This window comes from Entelurus aequoreus, linkage group LG18 (assembly GCF_033978785.1).
Source record: "Entelurus aequoreus isolate RoL-2023_Sb linkage group LG18, RoL_Eaeq_v1.1, whole genome shotgun sequence".
NCBI classification, from domain to species: domain Eukaryota; kingdom Metazoa; phylum Chordata; class Actinopteri; order Syngnathiformes; family Syngnathidae; genus Entelurus; species Entelurus aequoreus.
Genome location: NC_084748.1, coordinates 52,209,475 through 52,231,111, shown reverse-complemented (window position 1 = coordinate 52,231,111; position 21,637 = coordinate 52,209,475). Strand labels below are relative to the sequence as shown.

At 43.4% G+C, this 21,637-nt stretch overlaps 1 protein-coding gene across 1 annotated transcript in view; it reads right to left on the bottom strand.

Moving 5' to 3' along the window:
• Positions 1 to 483: 483 nt before the first annotated feature.
• The window catches only part of pcdh7a (protocadherin 7a), a 41,999-nt gene continuing 20,845 nt past the window's right edge, over positions 484 to 21,637 (bottom strand). Inside the window, exons 4-5 of the mRNA XM_062025971.1 lie at positions 625 to 1,545; positions 484 to 525 (exon numbers count right to left, since the gene is read on the bottom strand). Coding sequence (XP_061881955.1) covers positions 484 to 525; positions 625 to 1,545 — 963 coding nt within the window. The remainder of the gene's footprint in view (positions 526 to 624; positions 1,546 to 21,637) is intronic.

Sequence of the window (21,637 nt, the reverse complement as noted above, 5' to 3'; positions counted from 1 at the left end):
AACGGGGCCTGTGTATGAATTGATTAGCCTAAGAAGCTCCTCTGGTTCCCTTTTAATGACCACATCAGCACTTTCTCACCACGGGGAGGATAAATGTAGAGCTGTCAGTCATGGAAACAAGAGGCTGCCCCTTTAAGAGGGGTTAGCTGTCACTCAAGCATCACTCAGAGCAGAACTCCCCTCGGACTAGAGACACCCTGCTGTGTCTTCAGATGATAGATGCTGCCTGGGTGGGTGGAAGGTTGGCTAGGACAACCGTATTTATTTGTCAGCAGGCTTTGAACTTCCTGCACAAGTCACAACCTTCATTAGCTGTGCAACTGATCTTTCTCACATCTTGGCTGGAATCAGGAAAGAAAACAGCTTGACAAGGCAAAGTGAATAATTAGCCTTTTGATGGCAACTAAACGCCCACTCCCTGCGTGGATGTCCATCTGAACTTCACAGGGTTGACAAAAAACTCCTTCCTTGTGTTCCATGTGGCTAATGCATGATGTTGAGCGCGCACATTCCGGCTTGAGATGCCTACACACACACACACAACACACTGCACTCTTTAGATGTGAGCAGCACACATTCAGGCCGACACACGGCTTAAGATGCCTACACACACACACAACACACTGCGCTCTTTAGATGTGAGCAGCAGATGCCTGAACAGGAAGAAATGAAGCTGGCGAGGAAGCGGACAACGAGCATGTCGGAAAGAAGTGGGGACATTTTGCAGAGTTTACAGTGGAAACAAACGAGTGTCACACTTCCGAGGTGTCTTACCTGTTTGTTGTACCTGTTCCCAGTCTGGCAGCCATACTCTGAGCACTGGTCAGATCCCAAGGACATGGCGTCGCCGTTGCCGCTACTGCTGCTGGAAGCGGTGCTACCCACGCAGCCCCCGCTGCCCACAAAGGTGTTGGAGGGCGGCAGCTCCTGGACCGCCTGGTGCTTCTTCCCCTCGGCTGGAGGCGAGTGAGGCTGGAGGTTGACGGCCGGGAGAGGCGAGCTGGACTTGTAGTGTCTGGCCAAATCCGGGCTGGACTGGTGTCTTCTGCCGCCACCCATCCTCGGGCTGCCGGGATCACCGTCGACGGCGCAGTAGCGTGCTGCCAGGCGCTCGCTTGCACCGCTTATATCCTCCTCCTCTTCCTCGTTGCCGTGGCGGCGAAGTCCGTTGACAGTGACGATGCCGCTGTATAGGGACCTGTCCGACTTGGCACCTGCAGCTGCTACACCGCCACCGCTTCCATTGCGTTTGTCCCGTCGAGGTTTGCGGCCTCGGTCGGATCCGCCGCCACGGCCCACCTGTGGTTGAGCCCCCGAAGGACTGAAGAAGTCTTCCTCTGGCTCCTTTTTGCCGGCCTCGTAGCCATTCTTGCCTTGGGTGCCACATTGCCTGGCAGTGACCACAAGGAGGATGACCAAGATGACGGCTGCGGCTCCAGCCAGCACACCTATGGCGACGCTGAGGCGCTGTTTGCCTAAAGCCCGGTCACTGTCTGGGTCCCCTGCGATGTCCAGCGACAGCGGAGCCAGCAGGCTTCGGCTTACCTGGAATGTCAGGAACAAGAGAGAGAAAAAGTGTTCATGTCTGCAATACTGCACATCTTTTCAGGAGGACAAGGTTCTGGAGGCTTTTCCACTGGGTAGAACCTGCAGGTCAGCTACGTGAACTACCATCTTCTTAGGGATGGTCTACACAAGCCTTCTCATACAAACCCCGTTTCCATAGGAGTTGGGAAATGGTGTTAGATGTAAATATAAACAGAATACAATGATTTGCAAATCCTTTTCAAGCCATATTCAGTTGAATATGCTACAAAGACAACATATTTCATGTTCAAACTCATAAACGTTTTTTTTTTTTTCAAATAATCATTACCTTTAGAGTTTGATGGCAGCAACACGTGACAAAGAAGTTGGGAAAGGTGGCAATAAATACTGATAAAGTTGAGGAATGCTCATCAAACACTTATTTGGAACATCCCACAGGTGTGCAGGCTAATTGGGAACAGGTGGGTGCCATGATTGGGTATAAAAACAGCTTCCCAAAAAATGCTCAGTCTTCACAAGAAAGGATGGGGCGAGGTACACCACTTTGTCCACAACTGCTTGAGCAAATAGTCAAACAGTTTAAAGGCCTACTGAAATGATTTTTTTGTATTCAAACGGGAATAGCAGATCCATTCTATGTGTCATACTTGATCATGTCGCGATATTGCCATATTTTTGCTGAAAGGATTTAGTAGAGAACATCGACGATAAAGTTCGCAACTTTTGGTCGCTGATAAAAAAAACCTTGCCCCTACCGGAAGTAGCGTGACGTCACAAGCGGTAGTGCTGCTCACAATTCCCCGTTGTTTACAATGGAGCGGGACATATTAGGAGCGAGAAAGTGACGATTACCCCATTAATTTGAGCGAGGATGAAAGATTTGTGGATGAGGAACGTTAGAGTGACGGACTAGAATGCAGTTCAAGAGATATCTTTTTTCGCTCTGAGCGTAACTTAGGTACAAGCTGGCTCATTGGATTCCACACTCTCTCCTTTTTCTATTGTGGATCACAGATTTGTATTTTAAGCCACCTGGGATACTATATCCTCTTGAAAATGAGAGTCCAGAAGGCGAAATGGACATTCACAGTGACTTTTATCTCCACGACAATACATCGACGAAGCTCTTTACCATGAGCTAACGTGATAGCATCTGTCTCAAATGCAGATAGAAACAAAATAAATAAATCCCTGGAAGGATAGACAGCAGATCAACAATACTACTATCAGGAGACACCCAACCAAACACTGGACATGTAAATACACGGTTAATGTGTATTCCACGCCTGTCGAAGCCTAGCAATGCTGTTGCTAACAACGCTAACTTAACAACGGGACCTCGTCAGAGCTATGATAAAAACATTAGCGCTCCACCTACGCCAGCCAGCCCTCATCTGCTCATCAACACCCGTGCTCACCTGCGTTCCAGCGATCGACGGTGCGGTCGGCGGCCCGGGGACGTAGGAAGTCAAGGTGAGTTCGCCGCTAGCGCGTCTGCTATCCAACAAAGTCCTCCTTGTTGTGTTGCTGCAGCCAGCCGCTAATACACCGATCCCACCTACAACGTTCTTCTTTGCAGCCTCCATTGTTCATTAAACAAATTGCAAAAGATTCACCAACACAGATGTCCACAATACTGTGGAATTTTGTCGAAGAAAACAGAGCTCTGTGTATTGTGTCCAAAAGGGTCCAAACACTTCCGTGGACCTCGCGACGTCACGCGCATACGTCATCCTCCAAAGGCGTTTTGAACCGGAAGTTCCCCGGGAAATGTAAAATGTCACTTTATAAGTTAACCCGGCCGTATTGGCATGTGTTGCAATGTTAAGATGTCATCATTGATATATAAACTATCAGACTGCGTGGTCGCTAGTAGTGGCTTTCAGTAGGACTTTAACAACAACATTTCTCAAAGTGCAATTGCAAGAAATGTAGGGATTTCAACATCTACGCTCCATAATATCATCAAAAGGTTCAGAGAATGTGGAGAAATCACTGCAGGTAAGCAGCATGGCCGGAAACCAACATTGAATGAGCGTGACCTTCCATCCCTCAGACGGCACTGTATCAAAAACCGACATAAATCTCTAAAGGATATCACCACATGGGCTCAGGAACACTTCAGAAACCCACTGTCAGTAACTACAGTTGGTCGCTACATCTGTAAGTGCAAGTTAAAGCTCTACTATGCAAAGCCAAAGCCATTTATCAACAACACCCAGAAACGTCGCCGGCTTCTCTGGGCCCGAGATCATCTAAGATGGACTCATGCAAAGTGGAAAAGTGTTCTGTGGTCTGACGAGTCCACATTTCAAATTGTTTTTGGAAATATTCCACATCGTGTCATCCGGACCAAAGCGGAAGCGAACCATCCAGACTGTTATCCATGCAAAGTGTAAAAGGCAGCATGTGTGATGGTATGGGGGTGTATTAGTGGCCAAGACATGGGTAACTTACACATCTGTGAAGGCACCATTAATGCTGAAAGGTACATACAGCTTTTGGAACAACATATGTTGCCATTTAAGCGCCGTCTTTTTCATGGACGCCCCTGCTTATTTCAGCAAGACAATGCCAAGCCACATTCAGCATGTGTTCCAACGTAAAAAAAGAGTGCGGGTACTTTCCTGGCCCGCCTGCAGTCCAGACCTGTCTCCCATCCAAAATGTGTGGCGCATTATGAAGCCTAAAATAGGACAGCGGAGACCCCGGACTGTTGAACCACTGAAACTCTACATAAACCAAGAAAGCTTCAACAATTAGTTTCCTCACTTCCCAATCGTTTACTGAGTGTTGTTAAAAGGAAAGGCCATGTAACACAGTGGTGAACAAGTCTCCTCACTAATCGTTGCCCTGATCACTTTATTTACTTTATCATTAAATAATTAAAGACATGAATTGTACAAGTGGGGCAGCATGGTGGCAGAGGGGTTAGTGCGTCTGCCTCCCAATATGAAGGTTCTGGGTTCGATCCTGCCACTAAAATTGGCCCTAGTGTGTGAATGTGAGTGTGAATATTGTCTGTCTATCTGTGTTGGCCCTGCGATGTGGGGGCGACTTGTCCAGGGTGTACCCCGCCTTCCGCCCGATTGTAGCTGAGATAGGCTCCAGCACCCCCCGCGACCCTAAAGGGAATAAGCGGTAGAAAATGGATGGATGGAATTGTACAAGTAAACTAAGTCATTTTTGACATGTATATACACATACATACATATATACATGTACATACACTATATTGCCAGCCATCCAAATGATGAGAACCAGGTGTCCTAATCACTAATCACAGGTGTATCAAATCCAGCACTTAGGCATGGACACTGTTTCTACAAACATGTGTGAAAGAATGGGCCACTCTCAGTGATTTCCAGTATGGAACTGTCACAGGATGCCACCTGTGCAACAAATCCAGTCCTGAAATGTCCCCACTCCTAAATATTCCAAAGTCAACTGTCGGCTTTATTCTAAGAAAAGTGAAGAGTTTGGGAACAACAGCAAGTCAGCCACCAAGTGGTAGGCCAGGTAAACTGACAGAGAGGATGCTGAAGCACATAGTGCAAAGTGGTAGGCCAGGTAAACTGACAGAGAGGATGCTGAAGCACATAGTGCAAAGTGGTAGGCCAGGTAAAGTGACAGAGAGGTCAGCATAGTGCAAAGACGTTCTGCACAGTCAGAGCTCCAAACTTCATGTCACCTTCCAATTAGCCCACGTACAGCACGCAGAGAGCGTCATGGAATGGGTTTCCATGGCCGAGCGGCTGAATCTAAACCATACAACACCAAGTCCAATGCAAAGTGTGGGATGCAGTGGTGTAAAGGACATCACCACTGGACTCTAGAGCAGTGGACACACCTTCTCTGGACTGATGAATCACACTTTTACATCTGATGGAGCAGTCTGGCTTTGGAGGTTGCCAGGAAAATGGTAAATTTTGGACTGCATTGTGCCAAATGTAAAATTTGGTGGAGGAAATATGGTGTGGAGTTGTTTTTTAGGAGTTGGGCTTGGCCTCTTAGTTCCAGTGAAAGGAACTTTGAATGCTCCAGGATAGCAAAACATTTTGGACAATTCCATGCTCCCAACCTTGTGGGAACAGTTTGGAGCGGGCCCCTTCCTCCAGTGCACAAAGCAAGGTCTATAAAGACATGGATGACAGAGTCTGGTGTGGATGAAATTGACTGGCCTGCACAGAGTCCTGACCTGAACCTGATAGAACACCTTTGGGATGAATTAGAAGGGAGACTGCGAGCCAGGCCTTCTCGTGTGTGACCTCACCAATGCGCTTTTGGAGGAATGCTGGAAAATTGCTATAAACACACTCTGCAACCTTGTGGACAGCCTTCCCAGAAGAGGTGAAGCTGTAATAGCTGCAAAAGGTCATATTGAACCCTATGGGTTAGGAATGGGATGGCACTTCAAGTTCATATGTGAGTCAAGGCAGGTGGCCAAATACTTTTGGCAATATAGTGTGTGTATATATATATATATATATATATATATATATATATATATATATATATATATATATATATATATATATATATATATATATATATATATATATATATATATATATATATATATATATATATATATATATACAGTACAGGCCAAAAGTTTGGACACACGGTCTCCTCATTCAATGTGTGTTGGAGCCTATCTATATTATTTATTTATGAATTGTTTTGACAATGAAATCAAATAATGCCAATGATGATGTTGATGAATTATTGGATGTTTTAGATGAATGATGATTGACTGATAGTTTTCCTGATGGTGACACTTCCTCCTCCTAGAATTAAGAAGACAGGACAGCCGGGTGCTTTTTGTGTGTCTGTCATGTTGAAGGAGGAGGAGTGAAACACTTTGTTTACCGCTAAATACGTTTTTTAGATTATGTTGAAGTCAACCACGGAGAATATTTTTTGTTTGTGAAAATAAATGATGATCATTTGGAATCACGAGTGCTTATTAAGGACTTTAATGAGTCATAGACCTCCTCCTCAGGACTACTCTGCTATCTTTATTTTTATTTTTTCAAACTTTTTTGAATGCGAGAGTGGCCGTAACAATGTGTGTTCTTTATTTCCATGACTATTGACATTATAGATTGTCACATCAAAACTATGAATGAACACATGTGGAGTTATGTACTTAACAAAAAATAACCGAAAACATGTTTTATATTCTAGTTTCTTCAAAGTAGCCACTCGTTGCTCTGATCACTGCTTTGCACACTCTTGGCATTCTCTCCATGAGCTTCAAGAGGTAGTCACCTCACTTTCACTTCACAGCTGTGATAGTTGTGATGCCTTTAGAGACAACCTACAATGTAAATAGTCATGAAAATAAAGCAAACACATGAAAAACATGTTTCAGGGGAAACAGATGTCACTTGTCATGTGATTTGACATCATTTGACTAGCTGTGTGCTCTCCCAAATGCTCTCCCAAAATTCTCTTGTTAATTATCTACAGTATATTAATTATCTACAGGCCACCTAAATATTCTGCACATTTTTTCGATGATTTTACTGAATTATTGTCTAGCATCTCCACTGACTTTGACTGCCTGCTTATAACTGGTGATTATAATTTTCATATTGACGATTTGAATGACACGGGTGCAAAATAACTTTTGACTATTTTAGACACATTTGAAGTGTGTCAACATGTGAAAGAGGCTACTCATTGTAAGGGACACACTCTGGACCGGATTATCACAAAAGCTCTCAATGTTTCTGATGTTCTTGTGATTGATCCTTCATTGTCTGATCATTTCTGTGTTTTCTTTAGTATTTCTGTCATTCCGGACACACAAACAGAATCCAAGAATGTCAAAAAGCGGTACATAAATGAACATGCTAATGTCCTCTTTAAAAAGGCCATCTCCTCACTACCACCTCTAAACCCATGTCATGCTGATGATCTTGTAAGCAACTTTAATTCCAAAATTGTGAATATCACAGATATCATTGCACCTGTTACAGTTACAACGATTTCTGGTAAGCAAAAGGCACCCTGGAGAAAATCTGCTGCTGTAACAGCCCAGAGAAGAGAGTGCAGGAAGGCTGAACGAATCTGGCGGAATACAAAACTTCATATTCACCATGACATCTATAAAGAGAGCCTCCAGGCCTACAATTTAGTCTTAAAAAGTGCTAGAGAAACATTCTTCTCCAATATCATAAACAGCAACACAAATAAGGCCAAAAGCTTATTGGCAACCATTGACAGACTGACCAACCCCCCAACACAAATACCAGCCCAACTCCATTCCATGCAGAAATGCAATGAGTTTGCATTCTTTTATACTGATCACATTGAAGGCATCAGACGCACCATCAATATCTCAAGTAAAAAAGTTGGATCACCACCACATTTAGGCAAAAGTAACACAGCAATGATGGCAAGCTTTAATGCCATAGACTCTAAAACTCTAGTGGAAACGGTGACAGCTCTAAAGTCATCCACCTGCTGCCTTCATGTTTTACCTACCAACTTCTTTAACAATGTTTTTGACTGCCTATCAACAGACGTCTTGCAAATAGTTCATCATTCTATTCAATCGGGCAATTTCCCCAAGGCTTTCTGAACTGCAGTCATTAAAGCTCTTCTAAAAAAGCGGAGCCTAGATGCCTCTGTTAGCAACAACTACACACCCATTTACAATCTAGCATTCAGAAGTCAAATCATTGAGAAAGTTGTCCTCCAACAACTAAATCACTTCTTGGCTGCCACAACAACTTCCAGTCAGGATTTGGACCTCTTCATAGCACAGAGACGGCCCTTCTTCAAGTCATAAATGACATCTGTCTAAACACAAACTTCAGTATTAATGCTATTGGACCTCAGTGCTGCATTAGACACTGTCCACCACTCAATACTTTTGGACCTCAGTGCTGCATTTGACACTGTCCACCACTCAATACTTTTGGACCTCAGTGCTGCATTTGACACTGTCCACCACTCAATACTTTTGGACAGGTTGGAAAACTGGGTGGGGATCTCAGGCACAGTTTTAATCTGGTTCAAGTCATATCTACAAGATAGGAACTATTTTGTTTCCATTGGTGACTTTGTATCAGAAGCAACCAACGTAACGTGTGGAGTCCCCCAAGGTTCAATCTTGGGGCCCACTTTATTTAACATCTACATGCTCCCACTAGGACAAATCATGCCAAATAATAACATTGACCATCATTGCTATGCCGATGACACCCAAATCTATGTAGCGCTATCACCAAATGACTATCGCCCCATAGATCTTCTGTGCCAGTGCATTGAGCAAGTCAAACACTGGATGTGCCAACATGTCCTACAACTAAATGAAGATAAAACTGAGATCATTGTTTTTGCTGCTAAAAAAGAAAGGTTTAAAGTCGTCCAACACCTTCAATCACTGTCCCTGAAAACCTCAAATAAAGCCAGAAATCTTGGGGTTATTTTAGATTCTGATTTACATTTCGACAGTCACATCAAATCAGTAACAAAATGGGCCTACTATCACCTCAAAAATGTAACAAGACTTAGAGGGCTCATGTCAGCTCAAGACTTAGAACAACTTGTACATGCCTTTATTACCAGTAGGCTAGACTATTGTAATGGTCTCCTTGCAGGTCTTCCCAAAAACACTGTCAGGCAGCTACAGCTTGTTCAGAACGCTGCTGCTAGACTTCTAACAAACACCAAAACATGGGAGCACATTACAGCAATTCTTAAATCCTTACTTTGGCTCCCAGTACATCAGAGAATTGATCTGCTCACATATAAATCACTACATGGTCTAGTATATCACTGATATGCTCCCACTATATAAGCCCTCTAGATCACTAAGATCTTCTGAGACCACTACATGGTCTAGTATATCACTGATATGCTCCCACTATATAAGCCCTCTAGATCACTAAGATCTTCTGAGACCACTACATGGTCTAGTATATCACTGATATGCTCCCACTATATAAGCCCTCTAGATCACTAAGATCTTCTGAGACCACTACATGGTCTAGTATATCACTGATATGCTCCCACTATATAAGCCCTCTAGATCACTAAGATCTTCTGAGAGCACTACATGGTCTAGTATATCACTGATATGCTCCCACTATATAAGCCCTCTAGATCTAGAGACTAAGATCTTCTGAGACCACTACATGGTCTAGTATATCACTGACATGCTCCCACTATATAAGCCCTCTAGATCACTAAGATCTTCTGAGACCACTACATGGTCTAGTATATCACTGACATGCTCCCACTATATAAGCCCTCTAGATCACTAAGATCTTCTGAGACCACTACATGGTCTAGTATATCACTGATATGCTCCCACTATAGAAGCCCTCTAGATCACTAAGATCTTCTGAGACCACTACATGGTCTAGTATATCACTGACATGCTCCCACTATATAAGCCCTCTAGATCACTAAGATCTTCTGAGACCACTACATGGTCTAGTACAGGGGTCGGCAACCCAAAATGTTGAAAGAGCCATATTGGAGCAAAAATACAAAAACAAATCTGTCTGGAGCCGCAACAAATTAGAAGCCATATGACATACAGATAGTGTGTCATGAGATATAAATTGAATAAGATGACTTAAAGGAAACTAAATGAGCTCAAATATAGCTACAAATGAGGCATAGTGATGCAATATGTACATATAGCTAGCCTAAATAGCATGTTAGCATCGATTAGCTTGCAGTCATGCAGTGACCAAATATGTCTGATTAGCACTCCACACAAGTCAATAACATCAACAAAACTCACCTTTGTGTATTCACGCACAACGTTAAAAGTGTAGTGGACAAAAAGAGACAGAAAAAAAAGTGGCATAAAACACGTCCTAGAAAGTCGGAGAAAGTTATACATGGAAACAAACTAAGGTGAGTTCAAGGACCGCCAAAATTAGTAGGACAAAACGGCGCTTGCCAAATACTCCAATCAGTGAAGCATGTTTAATATAAACAGTGTGCTTTATAACAATAAGGGAGGTTTGTGTCATGTTTGTCCTCATACAGAAACCATATTAAAACAAAAAAAAATTGTTTTTTTTCCCCTCATCTTTTTCCATTTTTCATACATTTTTGAAAAAGCTTCAGAGAGCCACTAGGGCGGCGCTAAAGAGCCACATGCGGCTCTAGAGCCGCGGGTTGCCGACCCCTGGTCTAGTATATCACTGATATGCTCCCACTATATAAACCCTCTAGATCACTAAGATCTTCTGAGACTAATCTGTTAGTGGTTCCCAGAGTAAAGTCCAATGAAGGGAGAGCATCATTCAGTCACGATGCAACAAATAGCTGGAATAAACTTCCTGACTTTCCCCAACTCTGACTACTTTTAAAACTAGACTGAAGACTTTTATGTTCACCTTAGCTTTCAGCTAAATATTTTAATCTTTTAACTTTTAACGTCCGCACTGTTTTTATTTTTATTGTCTGCATTTTAATTTTGCTTTTATTTTCTTTCATTTCACTTTGTTGTCTGTGAAGCACTTTGAGTCTGCCTTGTGTATGAAAAGTGCTACACAAATAAACTTGCCTTGCCTTGAATGAGAAGCTGTGTCCAAACTTTTGACCTGTACTGTACATATATATATATATATATATATATATATATATATATATATATATATATATATATAGCTATACACACACACTCACACACACACACACACACACACACACACTCACACACACACACACACACACACACACACACACACAACACCACTCACACACACACACATGTTAATGTAAACATATACAAAGTAAAACATGTAAAACTAAGTATATTAATTGAAAAATATATTTCAAACATGAATTTGTAATGATGTCAATGTAAACTGTGTGTATGTAAATGAAGAGTCAGTGATGAGGGCAGAAAGGACTCAGTAGGTGCGACACACAAAGAGACATAAAACAGCATCTTGGGCTTAATTAAAGCCATCACTGTGTTTTACTGCCAGATCATTTCAATTATTCCAGGACACATGGAGTGTCTTTAACATGATCCAGGACACATGGAGTGTCATTAACATGATCCAGGACACAATGGAGTGTCTTAACATGATCCAGGACACAGGAGTGTCATTAACATGATCAGGACACATGGAGTGTCATTAACATGATCCAGGACAACATGGAGTGTCATTAACATGATCCAGGAACACATGGAGTGTCATTACATGATCCAGGACACATGGAGTGTCATTAACATGATCCAGGACACATGGAGTGTCATTAACATGATCCAGGACACATGGAGTGTCATTAACATGATCCAGGACACATGGAGTGTCATTAACATGATCCAGGACACATGGAGTGTATTACATGATCCAAGGAACATGGAGTGTCATTAACATGATCCAGGACACATGGAGTGTCATTAACATGATCCAGGACACATGGAGTGTCATTAACATGATCCAGGACACATGGAGTGTCATTAACATGATCCAGGACACATGGAGTGTCATTAACATGATCCAGGACACATGGAGTGTCATTAACATGATCCAGGACACATGGAGTGTCATTAACATGATCCAGGACACATGGAGTGTCATTAACATGATCCAGGACACATGGAGTGTCATTAACATGATCCAGGACACATGGAGTGTCATTAACATGATCCAGGACACATGGAGTGTCATTAACATGATCCAGGACACATGGAGTGTCATTAACATGATCCAGGACACATGGAGTGTCATTAACATGATCCAGGACACATGGAGTGTCATTAACATGATCCAGGACACATGGAGTGTCATTAACATGATCCAGGACACATGGAGTGTCATTAACATGATCCAGGACACATGGAGTGTCTTTAACATGATCCAGGACACATGGAGTGTCTTTACATGATCCAGGACACATGGAGTGTCATTAACATGATCCAGGACACATGGAGTGTCATTAACATGATCCAGGACACATGGAGTGTCATTAACATGATCCAGGACACATGGAGTGTCATTAACATGATCCAGGACACATGGAGTGTCATTAACATGATCCAGGACACATGGAGTGTCTTTACATGATCCAGGACACATGGAGTGTCTTTAACATGATCCAGGACACATGGAGTGTCATTAACATGATCCAGGACACATGGAGTGTCATTAACATGATCCAGGACACATGGAGTGTCATTAACATGATCCAGGACACATGGAGTGTCATTAACATGATCCAGGACACATGGAGTGTCATTAACATGATCCAGGACACATGGAGTGTCATTAACATGATCCAGGACACATGGAGTGTCATTAACATGATCCAGGACACATGGAGTGTCATTAACATGATCCAGGACACATGGAGTGTCATTAACATGATCCAGGACACATGGAAGATCAGATGAGTCATTACATGATCCAGGACACATGAGTGTCATTACATGATCCAGACACATGGAGTGTCATTAACATGATCCAGGACACATGGAGTGTCTTAACATGATCCAGGACACATGGAGTGTCATTAACATGATCCAGGACACATGGAGTGTCATTAACATGATCCAGGACACATGGAGTGTCATTAACATGATCCAGGACACATGGAGTGTCATTAACATGATCCAGGACACATGGAGTGTCATTAACATGATCCAGGACACATGGAGTGTCATTAACATGATCCAGGACACATGGAGTGTCATTAACATGATCCAGGACACATGGAGTGTCATTAACATGATCCAGGACACATGGAGTGTCATTAACATGATCCAGGACACATGGAGTGTCTTTAACATGATCCAGGACACATGGAGTGTCATTAACATGATCCAGGACACATGGAGTGTCATTAACATGATCCAGGACACATGGAGTGTCATTAACATGATCCAGGACACATGGAGTGTCATTAACATGATCCAGGACACATGGAGTGTCATTAACATGATCCAGGACACATGGAGTGTCATTAACATGATCCAGGACACATGGAGTGTCTTTAACATGATCCAGGACACATGGAGTGTCATTAACATGATCCAGGACACATGGAGTGTCATTAACATGATCCAGGACACATGGAGTGTCATTAACATGATCCAGGACACATGGAGTGTCATTAACATGATCCAGGACACATGGAGTGTCATTAACATGATCCAGGACACATGGAGTGTCATTAACATGATCCAGGACACATGGAGTGTCATTAACATGATCCAGGACACATGGAGTGTCATTAACATGATCCAGGACACATGGAGTGTCATTAACATGATCCAGGACACATGGAGTGTCTTTAACATGATCCAGGACACATGGAGTGTCATTAACATGATCCAGGACACATGGAGTGTCTTTAACATGATCCAGGACACATGGAGTGTCATTAACATGATCCAGGACACATGAGTGTCTTTAACATGATCCAGGACACATGGAGTGTCATTAACATGATCCAGGACACATGGAGTGTCATTAACATGATCCAGGACACATGGAGTGTCTTTAACATGATCCAGGACACATGGAGTGTCATTAACATGATCCAGGACACATGGAGTGTCATTAACATGATCCAGGACACATGGAGTGTCATTAACATGATCCAGGACACATGGAGTGTCATTAACATGATCCCAGGACACATGGAGTGTCATTAACATGATCCAGGACACATGGAGTGTCTTTAACATGATCCAGGACACATGGAGTGTCATTAACATGATCCAGGACACATGAGTGTCATTAACATGATCCAGGACACATGGAGTGTCATTAACATGATCCAGGACACATGGAGTGTCATTAACATGATCCAGGACACATGGAGTGTCATTAACATGATCCAGGACACATGGAGTGTCATTAACATGATCCAGGACACATGGAGTGTCATTAACATGATCCAGGACACATGGAGTGTCATTAACATGATCCAGGACACATGGAGTGTCATTAACATGATCCAGGACACATGGAGTGTCATTAACATGATCCAGGACACATGGAGTGTCATTAACATGATCCAGGACACATGGAGTGTCATTAACATGATCCAGGACACATGGAGTGTCATTAACATGATCCAGGACACATGGAGTGTCATTAACATGATCCAGGACACATGGAGTGTCATTAACATGATCCAGGACACATGGAGTGTCATTACATGATCCAGGACACATGGAGTGTCATTAACATGATCCAGGACACATGGAGTGTCATTAACATGATCCAGGACACATGGAGTGTCATTAACATGATCCAGGACACATGGAGTGTCATTAACATGATCCAGGACACATGGAGTGTCATTAACATGATCCAGGACACATGGAGTGTCATTAACATGATCCAGAAGGAGACATGGAGTGTCATTAACATGATCCAGGACACATGGAGTGTCATTAACATGATCCAGGACACATGGAGTGTCATTAACATGATCCAGGACACATGGAGTGTCATTAACATGATCCAGGACACATGGAGTGTCATTAACATGATCCAGGACACATGGAGTGTCATTAACATGATCCAGGACACATGGAGTGTCTTTAACATGATCCAGGACACATGAGTGTCTTTAACATGATCCAGGACACATGGAGTGTCATTAACATGATCCAGGACACATGGAGTGTCATTAACATGATCCAGGACACATGGAGTGTCATTAACATGATCCAGGACACATGGAGTGTCATTAACATGATCCAGGACACATGGAGTGTCATTAACATGATCCAGGACACATGGAGTGTCATTAACATGATCCAGGACACATGGAGTGTCTTTAACATGATCCAGGACACATGGAGTGTCATTAACATGATCCAGGACACATGGAGTGTCATTAACATGATCCAGGACACATGGAGTGTCATTAACATGATCCAGGACACATGGAGTGTCTTAACATGATCCAGGACACATGGAGTGTCATTAACATGATCCAGGACACATGGAGTGTCATTAACATGATCCAGGACACATGGAGTGTCATTAACATGATCCAGGACACATGGAGTGTCATTAACATGATCCAGGACACATGGAGTGTCATTAACATGATCCAGGACACATGGAGTGTCATTAACATGATCCAGGACACATGGAGTGTCATTAACATGATCCAGGACACATGGAGTGTCTTTAACATGATCCAGGACACATGGAGTGTCATTAACATGATCCAGGACACATGGAGTGTCATTAACATGATCCAGGACACATGGAGTGTCATTAACATGATCCAGGACACATGGAGTGTCATTAACATGATCCAGGACACATGGAGTGTCATTAACATGATCCAGGACACATGGAGTGTCTTTAACATGATCCAGGACACATGGAGTGTCATTAACATGATCCAGGACACATGGAGTGTCATTAACATGATCCAGGACACATGGAGTGTCATTAACATGATCCAGGACACATGGAGTGTCATTAACATGATCCAGGACACATGGAGTGTCATTAACATGATCCAGGACACATGGAGTGTCATTAACATGATCCAGGACACATGGAGTGTCATTAACATGATCCAGGACACATGGAGTGTCATTAACATGATCCAGGACACATGGAGTGTCATTAACATGATCCAGGACACATGGAGTGTCTTTAACATGATCCAGGACACATGGAGTGTCTTTAACATGATCCAGGACACATGGAGTGTCATTAACATGATCCAGGACACATGGAGTGTCATTAACATGATCCAGGACACATGGAGTGTCATTAACATGATCCAGGACACATGGAGTGTCTTTAACATGATCCAGGACACATGGAGTGTCATTAACATGATCCAGGACACATGGAGTGTCATTAACATGATCCAGGACACATGGAGTGTCATTAACATGATCCAGGACACATGGAGTGTCTTTAACATGATCCAGGACACATGGAGTGTCATTAACATGATCCAGGACACATGGAGTGTCATTAACATGATCCAGGACACATGGAGTGTCATTAACATGATCCAGGACACATGGAGTGTCATTAACATGATCCAGGACACATGGAGTGTCATTAACATGATCCAGGACACATGGAGTGTCATTAACATGATCCAGGACACATGGAGTGTCTTTAACATGATCCAGGACACATGGAGTGTCATTAACATGATCCAGGACACATGGAGTGTCTTTAACATGATCCAGGACACATGGAGTGTCTTTAACATGATCCAGGACACATGGAGTGTCATTAACATGATCCAGGACACATGGAGTGTCATTAACATGATCCAGGACACATGGAGTGTCATTAACATGATCCAGGACACATGGAGTGTCTTTAACATGATCCAGGACACATGGAGTGTCATTAACATGATCCAGGACACATGGAGTGTCATTAACATGATCCAGGACACATGGAGTGTCATTAACATGATCCAGGACACATGGAGTGTCATTAACATGATCCAGGACACATGGAGTGTCATTAACATGATCCAGGACACATGAGTGTCTTTAACATGATCCAGGACACATGGAGTGTCATTAACATGATCCAGGACACATGGAGTGTCTTTACATGATCCAGGACACATGGAGTGTCATTAACATGATCCAGGACACATGGAGTGTCATTAACATGATCCAGGACACATGGAGTGTCATTAACATGATCCAGGACACATGGAGTGTCATTAACATGATCCAGGACACATGGAGTGTCATTAACATGATCCAGGACACATGGAGTGTCATTAACATGATCCAGGACACATGGAGTGTCATTAACATGATCCAGGACACATGGAGTGTCATTAACATGATCCAGGACACATGGAGTGTCATTAACATGATCCAGGACACATGGAGTGTCATTAACATGATCCAGGACACATGGAGTGTCATTAACATGATCCAGGACACATGGAGTGTCATTAACATGATCCAGGACACATGGAGTGTCTTTAACATGATCCAGGACACATGGAGTGTCATTAACATGATCCAGGACACATGGAGTGTCATTAACATGATCCAGGACACATGGAGTGTCATTAACATGATCCAGGACACATGGAGTGTCTTTAACATGATCCAGGACACATGGAGTGTCATTAACATGATCCAGGACACATGGAGTGTCATTAACATGATCCAGGACACATGGAGTGTCATTAACATGATCCAGGACACATGGAGTGTCATTAACATGATCCAGGACACATGGAGTGTCATTAACATGATCCAGGACACATGGAGTGTCATTAACATGATCCAGGACACATGGAGTGTCATTAACATGATCCAGGACACATGGAGTGTCATTAACATGATCCAGGACACATGGAGTGTCATTAACATGATCCAGGACACATGGAGTGTCATTAACATGATCCAGGACACATGAGTGTCATTAACATGATCCAGGACACATGGAGTGTCATTAACATGATCCAGGACACATGGAGTGTCTTTAACATGATCCAGGACACATGGAGTGTCATTAACATGATCCAGGACACATGGAGTGTCATTAACATGATCCAGGACACATGGAGTGTCATTAACATGATCCAGGACACATGGAGTGTCATTAACATGATCCAGACACATGGAGTGTCATTAACATGATCCAGGACACATGGAGTGTCATTAACATGATCCAGGACACATGGAGTGTCATTAACATGATCCAGGACACATGGAGTGTCATTAACATGATCCAGGACACATGGAGTGTCATTAACATGATCCAGGACACATGGAGTGTCATTAACATGATCCAGGACACATGGAGTGTCATTAACATGATCCAGGACACATGGAGTGTCATTAACATGATCCAGGACACATGGAGTGTCATTAACATGATCCAGGACACATGGAGTGTCATTAACATGATCCAGGACACATGGAGTGTCTTTAACATGATCCAGGACACATGGAGTGTCATTAACATGATCCAGGACACATGGAGTGTCATTAACATGATCCAGTACACATGGAGTGTCATTAACATGATCCAGGACACATGGAGTGTCATTAACATGATCCAGGACACATGGAGTGTCATTAACATGATCCAGGACACATGGAGTGTCTTTAACATGATCCAGGACACATGGAGTGTCATTAACATGATCCAGGACACATGGAGTGTCATTAACATGATCCAGGACACATGGAGTGTCATTAACATGATCCAGGACACATGGAGTGTCATTAACATGATCCAGGACACATGGAGTGTCATTAACATGATCCAGGACACATGGAGTGTCATTAACATGATCCAGGACACATGGAGTGTCATTAACATGATCCAGGACACATGGAGTGTCATTAACATGATCCAGGACACATGGAGTGTCATTAACATGATCCAGGACACATGAGTGTCTTTAACATGATCCAGGACACATGGAGTGTCTTTAACATGATCCAGGACACATGGAGTTGTCATTAACATGATCCAGGACACATGGAGTGTCATTAACATGATCCAGGACACATGGAGTGTCATTAACATGATCCAGGACACATGGAGTGTCATTAACATGATCCAGGACACATGGAGTGTCATTAACATGATCCAGGACACATGCACAGAAACAGCAGACACCGACGTCACGCAGTAAAGGAAGATGTGTTCAATACATGTACACACACACACACACACACACACGCGCACGCGCACGCGCACACACACACACACACAAACACACACACAAACACACACACACACACACACACAATAAACAGGAGAAAATGAGTGGCTCCTCATTACAGGCCTTGTCTTTTGAGATGTACAAAACAATGATTGTGGAGGGAAAGAGTGGGAGTGGATTTGTGCAGGATTTCTTCTTCCTATTTTTCCATGGAGATTTAGAAGGATGGTGAAGATACATTTCTGCTAAATGATGTTTGTTGTCCAATCAATATGTTTCACAGCATTCATCTACGCACACTTCAGTCCTGTAACACCATCATCTACGCACACTTCAGTCCTGTAACACCATCATCTACGCACACTTCAGTCCTGTAACACCATCATCTACGCACACTTCAGTCCTGTAACACCATCATCCACGCACACTTCAGTCCTGCAACACCATCATCTACGCACACTTCAGTCCTGTAACACCATCATCTACGCACATTTCAGTCCTGTGACACCATCATCTACGCACACTTCAGTCCTGTAACACCATCATCTACGTACACTTCAGTCCTGTAACACCATCATCTACGCACACTTCAGTCCTGTAACACCATCATCTACGCACACTTCAGTCCTGTAACACCATCATCTACGCACACTTCAGTCCTGTAACACCATCATCTACGCACACTTCAGTCCTGTAACACCATCATCTACGCACACTTCAGTCCTGTAACACCATCATCCACGCACACTTCAGTCCTGCAACACCAATCATCTACGCACACTTCAGTCCTGTAACACCATCATCTACGCACACTTCAGTCCTGTAACACCATCATCTACGCACACTTCAGTCCTGTAACACCATCATCTACGCACACTTCAGTCCTGTAACACCATCATCTACGCACACTTCAGTCCTGTAACACCATCATCCACGCACACTTCAGTCCTGCAACACCATCATCTACGCACACTTCAGTCCTGTAACACCATCATCTACGCACATTTCAGTCCTGTGACACCATCATCTACGCACACTTCAGTCCTGTAACACCATCATCTACGTACACTTCAGTCCTGTAACACATCATCTACGCACACTTCAGTCCTGTAACACCATCATCTACGCACACTTCAGTCCTGTAACACCATCATCTACGCACACTTCAGTCCTGTAACACCATCATCTACGCACACTTCAGTCCTGTAACACCATCATCTACGCACACTTCAGTCCTGTAACACCATCATCCACGCACACTTCAGTCCTGCAACACCATCATCTACGCACACTTCAGTCCTGTAACACCATCATCTACGCACACTTCAGTCCTGTAACACCATCATCTACGCACACTTCAGTCCTGTAACACCATCATCTACGCACACTTCAGTCCTGTAACACCATCATCTACGCACACTTCAGTCCTGTAACACCATCATCTACGCACACTTCAGTCCTGTAACACCATCATCCACGCACACTTCAGTCCTGCAACACCATCATCTACGCACACTTCAGTCCTGTAACACCATCATCTACACACATTTCAGTCCTGTGACACCATCATCTACGCACACTTCAGTCCTGTAACACCATCATCCACGCACACTTCAGTCCTGTAACACCATCATCTACGCACACTTCAGTCCTGTAACACCATCATCTACGCACATTTCAGTCCTGTAACACCATCATCTACGCACACTTCAGTCCTGTAACACCATCATCTACGCACACTTCAGTCCTGTAACACCATCATCTACGCACACTTCAGTCCTGTAACACCATCATCTACGCACACTTCAGTCCTGTAACACCATCATCTACGCACAGTTCAGTCCTGTAACACCATCATCTACGCACACTTCAGTCCTGTAACACCATCATCTACGCACACTTCAGTCCTGTAACACCATCATCTACGCACACTTCAGTCCTGTAACACCATCATCTACGCACACTCAGTCCTGTAACACCATCATCTACGCACACTTCAGTCCTGTAACACCATCATCTACGCACACTTCAGTCCTGTAACACCATCATCTACGCACACTTCAGTCCTGTGACACCATCATCTACGCACACTTCAGTCCTGTAACACCATCATCCACGCACACTTCAGTCCTGTAACACCATCATCTACGCACACTTCAGTCCTGGTAACACCATCATCTACGCACATTTCAGTCCTGTAACACCATCATCTACGCACACTTCAGTCCTGTAACACCATCATCTACGCACACTTCAGTCCTGTAACACCATCATCTACGCACACTTCAGTCCTGTAACACCATCATCTACGCACACTTCAGTCCTGTAACACCATCATCTACGCACAGTTCAGTCCTGTAACACCATCATCTACGCACACTTCAGTCCTGTAACACCATCATCTACGCACACTTCAGTCCTGTAACACCATCATCTACGCACA